Source organism: Trypanosoma cruzi, genomic scaffold (genome assembly GCF_000209065.1).
Source record: "Trypanosoma cruzi strain CL Brener 1047053516293 genomic scaffold, whole genome shotgun sequence".
NCBI lineage: Eukaryota > Euglenozoa > Kinetoplastea > Trypanosomatida > Trypanosomatidae > Trypanosoma > Trypanosoma cruzi.
The window spans coordinates 25,894-31,188 of record NW_001849488.1 but is presented as its reverse complement, the minus strand read 5'-3'; the positions used below and the strand labels follow the sequence as shown (position 1 = coordinate 31,188).

Below are 5,295 nucleotides of genomic sequence, written 5' to 3'. Positions count from 1 at the left end.
TCGATGACTCATGTACTCATTATCATCAGCGCCCTCCTTCTCAGTAGAGCGGTCTCCTTTGTCGCCCGACATGGCAAGTTGCAACGCGTACAAGACGCCTGGAGGAAAGGCAAAAACACGTGACACAATGGCGTTCGGGTCGCCCTCCTCTCTTCCTTCATTCCAATCCCTTCCCGTCCTGTCGGAAGAAACACCGCCCGCTTCCAACAACAGTGGTGGCTTAACTGCATTTTGTCGCCCAACGCAGCGCCGCTCCCAACAAAATCGATTGCATGTCGGAATAACAGATCCCGTCTTATCACCTCCTGCCCCAAACACCGGAAGGTGCAACCCGCACGCCCTCACCTCCTCTCGCAAAGTATGAATTTTCTCCATTTGCTCCAAATACTTCTTCTCGGCGGCAGAAACAAACGCCTCACGCCGTCGGTAATCCCACACACGCCGCTGAGCCTCCTGCAGCTTCAGTCGCAGCGTATGACACACCGACTCCCCTGCCTGAATTTCCGTTTTACGCGCTTCATTATTCTTTTCTTCGGCGAGAATACTGGCGTAAAGAGAGCGAAGTGCCTCCTCCTTTGCGGTGTTATTTAATCTGCACAGCGTTGCCTGCTCCTCCAACTCCCGTACTTGACTGAGTAATTGGTTTCGCAAAGATGCGAGCAGCTGGTCTACTTCCACACCCGCGCCACCAGCATCTTTATCTTCCAATCCAGTTGGTGGTGGCGTCGACAAGTCGGAATAAAGCCGCATTAACAATTCCTTCTTATTGGTGTGTATCTCAGCCTCTAGCTCTGCCACCGCGCGGCGCAGCGCACAAACCTCCTCCTGCGTCGTCCCAACAAGGCGGCGCAGTTCCTCCACGTCGTGTAATAAATTTTCATCACCGTGTGTAGTTGGAGACTTTTCTGTCGTTTTCATAAAGTCAGGATTTTGAATAACAAGCATGGGGCTGCGCATGAATTCTGTGATGCTGGAGTGAAGACTGCTGGCTGTCTCCAACTTCTTCGCTGGTGAATCCATTTCATTCGGAGAATAATGCAACAGCAGCTGTCGCGATGCTGACAATAACACTGGCGATGGACCCGACAGTCCTTGAGGAGACGCAGTGAGACTCCCCTCCCTCAGCATCGTGAAGCACCAACTGCCACAAAATCAAAACACAATCCTCCCAAATAAAAATATGGTTCTAATAGTTTTAAAAAAAGAAAAGAAAGAAAAAAGGAGTGATTGCGAAATAACCCGCCAAGGAAGAAAGAAAGACAAATATATATATATATATATATATATATATATATATATATATATATATATATATATATATATATATATATATATATATATTGGTTCAAAGTCCGCAAGTTCTCAAAATAATTGAATAGATCCAAACGCACACACAAACACACAACACAACGCAGGCAAATATATATATAGATATAGATATTAGTATATACACATTTCATGGATACACATTCAATGTACCCTGGCCTCCCCATCGTTCTCTTCTCTTTGTTATAATTCCCAAGCATCAATATCAGTAATATTAACATCATTACTCCCGATCACCATCACCATCCCTTCCTTACACCACACCCATTCCCTTAAAGACCTTCTTTCCTGTCTGTCTTGTTTTCTTCTCTTTATTTTCCATGTTCGTTTTTTTTCTTCTTTTTCTTCTTTTTCCGTCGCGTTACTCCACAGTGATGCTTAATGAAACCGCGTTCCGCAGTAACAATGCTCCTTTGTGCAAGGTGGATGTTTATGGCGGTGGTGGCGATTATCACCGTGCTGGCAAGCAGCAGGATCGCCCTCATGGCTTCCATGACGGCCGTAATGGTGAGCATCACCTCCTCTCTGTTGGTCGTTGTCACCAATAACACCGCCGCTTTCGTCACCGCTGCTGCTGCTGCTACTACTACTACTTTCATCGCTGCTGCTCTCCCCAAAAAGTTTTTTTTTATGAAAAACACAGCAACTTTTACTGACGCGCTGGTTTCTATTTTCCCGTACATTTCTTTCCCACGAAACACGACGCATGCGATCCTCCTCGTTCTCCGCGGTTGCAGGACGCAGATGAAGTGTCACCACCCTGCGTGGCACTAATTCCTCCTCAGTTTGCCTCACATCGTCCGACTGCTGAGCCGCCTGGCGTGTCAGAGACAACGGCATCCTTCAGCCCCCGCCTTCCCTCTCTCCCGCCGAGCCAACCGAATTTGTTTAATAAATCCCTTTCCCGCTCTTCTGCCGTCGTCCGCTCTGCTTGCGGCCTCCACTTCTCTCCGTTATGCGGAAGGCACCACACAAATATGTCTGTCGGTATGTATGCGTGTATGGATATTTATTTATTTATTTAATTTTCCTCCGTTTCACTCTTTCTTGGTGTTGGCGGCTTACTTTTACTTCCGCAGGTCACTGCACAAAAAACAAAACTATTCCCCGTTCCTGTCCCACACGCCTTGGAAGGGTGAATGTTATGTCAATCATAATAATAAAAAAATTTTTTTTTTTTTAATAAATAAAAGGAAAAAGAAGAAGAAACAAAACAACAAGATCCAGCCGGGGAATCATGTCGGCCACAAGCCATGCCTACTCCCAGTTTTTCCAACTCTTTTGGCCAAACACAATATAAACACGCCAAACAACTTGCCCCAAATCTTTGTATCACCATCACTCCCACGATTATTTCCCTTTCATTGTATGTGTGTGGCGGGAAATGGAAAAGCACTCGTTTTCCTCTTTCATCTCCTCCCCTCTCCATCTTTTCACCAATGAAACAATAAATAATAGTAATAAAGAAATATATATAAGTGTATACGTATGTATAATTAATGACATCTTTTATATTCCCCCCCCCCACTTAAGCGCTCATCGCCGCTCTCTCACTCACTCACTCTCTCTTTCCCTCCAATGGCAGTGCGACAGAAAATAATAAATAATATGCACACATAATAATGGTGATTCCCTGCATGCACCCATGACCACATGCCGCTCTTCGTACACGCAACCAAACACACACAAACCCACTCACTCACACTCTTCTGCCGCGCATACACAAGGAGTGAAAGAAGGGTGTGCAGGCAGGAGAAGGGGCGGGAGGGGGGGAGGCAATGGAATACATGTGGATGTACACGAAAAAAAAAAAAAAAAAAGAGGTTTAAATCCCCATAAAAATTCAAAAAAGAAAAAAGAAAAATAAAAAAACGAACAAATGAACAAATGAAGATTAAACCACAAACTCATAAATTTGTATAAAAGTAATATTAAAACACAGTCGTTTAATTATTATCGTCGATTACAGGTGTCCTTCCTCCCTTCTTGTTCTGTTCTGTTCTGTTCTTTTCTTCGGCTTTTCTTTCCGTGCCTGAACGTAACTTCATGCATCCAAACCCGACCTCTCCGCACCGCCGCATGAATGAAATTCGTCTTCCCACCAGGACCCCAAAAGAAGTACCGGTGCATATTTTGACAGCAGCGGCAGCAGTCATTGCCGTCAGCCGCAGGCAATCGCAGACACGGGGATACAAACACACAGAGCACCGCAAATAAAGATAAATATATTTATTTATTTAAACTCAAAAACAAGAGGCATCACTCACTCACACAAACGAAAAATAATAATAATAAGAGCGTAAAGATCAAAAAGCAAAGTTTAACTTCCCCACTTCTCTGCAACTCCCTTTCTCTCTATATATTTTATCGACACCAGCTGCCTTCCTTTTATTATTATTATTTATTTATTTATTTATTATTTTCGGCTTTTTTTTTTGTTTCTTTCCGCCCCAATTTTGTTTTGCCACCAAAAACAAATGCGTACATACACGTACGTACATATAATAAAAGAAAGGCAGCTGGATGTGTCCTCCCCTCGTGTGATCCCATCACTTTTAACCCACACGTAACTACCGATATATATATCCCACAGAGATAATATACTGAGGCTTGTAAAAGTCCCAAAAAATAAAAAAATAAAAAAATAAAAATAAAAATAATACAGGAAAGAATACCAAGAACAAAAACAAAAAATAAATAAATAAAATAACATAATATAACATAATATAACATAATATAATATATAAACGACTGTGCAGGTGTGCATAAATGCATACAAAATATATATATATATATATTTATTTATTTATCATAGAAAACAGAAATCATATAAGTGAATGTGTACGTATGTACTTATGTGTCAACATGCATTTAGGCATGTCACAGGGAATACGAAACAAAATTTAACTGCGGAAACAACAAACAAACAAAGGCAAAAAAAAAAAAAAAAAAGAAAGAAAGAAACAGTCCTGTGGTAACAGCAGTACTGATGTACACAAGTATCTACAGAGAAATACAAAATCCCTCGCACATAAGCGAAAAAGAAAGAAAGTCTCGTGCCTTTCCCCCCTCCCACACACACACACACACCCTCCTCTTTATTTATTTTTGCCTGCATGTATGCATGTATGTATTTATGTGTTTTCCGCCAACTCCCCCACCGGCGGCTCCCTTCTTTTGGGGTGTCTTCTGCGCCGCTCGCTGACGCGGAGGCGAATAGCCGTCCAAATTAACACTCGGACGGTGACGGATCGACGGTCCGAGGGCGGCGGAACGACGCACACAAAAACAAACAAACAAACAACCGCAAGGGCAGAACAGAAAGAGGAGGAAAAAAAAAAAAAAAAAGACGCCTATCGGCTCCCTTGTAAATAAAACTGGTCGGCATGCGTGTTTTGTTTGTTTTTGTTTTTTTTTTTGCCTGCTTGTTTTTGCCTTTTTTATAAATAAATATTTTTTTCTTTTTTCTTTAATATTCCGCCTCCCTTTCTTTTCCTCCTCTCTCTCTCTCTCCCCCCGTGTCCATAAAAAAAAAAAAAAAAAAACAATAGTACAGAGAGCCGGTATATAACAACTGTGGTAATACATACATACATACATATAGGTAGATATAAATGTGTATGTTTAAGCCCACAGATAAAAATAAGTATGCACCTTCACAACCCAATTAAGCCACAACTTACACCACACCTCTATGATTACAAAATCACATCGTATGCATCATATACATGCGTACATGCCTACATGCGTACATGCGTACATGCCTACATGCGTACATGCGTACATGCCTACATGCGTACGTGTGTGTGTGTGTGTGTGTGTGTGTGGGCAGGTAAAAATGACACATGTATATCGTTGAAAGAAAGATACAAAAAAAAAAAACAAAGAAAAGGGAAAAGGGGAAAGGGGGATTGGGTACCATTTGCAATGAAGCAACCATTGCCTCTAAAAAAAAAAAAAAAAAAAAAG

General features: G+C 42.0%; 2 protein-coding genes across 2 annotated transcripts, besides 19 other annotated features; both read right to left on the bottom strand.

Moving 5' to 3' along the window:
* On the bottom strand, positions 1–1,128 carry Tc00.1047053503729.19 (uncharacterized protein; the record flags this gene model as incomplete). Its single annotated transcript, XM_799038.1, has 1 exon — positions 1–1,128. A coding segment is annotated over one exon (1,128 nt), but the record flags the coding sequence as incomplete, so codon positions are not given.
* Positions 1–5,295: a sequence feature (heterozygous, non-Esmeraldo-like haplotype).
* Positions 1,264–1,341: a microsatellite.
* Positions 1,607–1,680: a sequence feature (GA-rich).
* Positions 1,705–2,166, bottom strand: Tc00.1047053503729.10 (hypothetical protein, conserved; the record flags this gene model as incomplete). Its single annotated transcript, XM_799037.1, has 1 exon — positions 1,705–2,166. One exon carries the CDS (start codon positions 2,164–2,166, stop codon positions 1,705–1,707), a length of 462 nt encoding a protein of 153 aa, XP_804130.1.
* Positions 1,877–1,935: a microsatellite.
* Positions 2,332–2,355: a sequence feature (AT_rich).
* Positions 2,480–2,518: a sequence feature (AT_rich).
* Positions 3,129–3,263: a sequence feature (T-rich).
* Positions 3,314–3,339: a microsatellite.
* Positions 3,538–3,568: a sequence feature (AT_rich).
* Positions 3,724–3,744: a microsatellite.
* Positions 3,951–3,986: a microsatellite.
* Positions 4,028–4,070: a microsatellite.
* Positions 4,104–4,136: a sequence feature (AT_rich).
* Positions 4,261–4,290: a microsatellite.
* Positions 4,725–4,797: a microsatellite.
* Positions 4,851–4,871: a sequence feature (AT_rich).
* Positions 5,042–5,104: a microsatellite.
* Positions 5,127–5,153: a microsatellite.
* Positions 5,274–5,294: a microsatellite.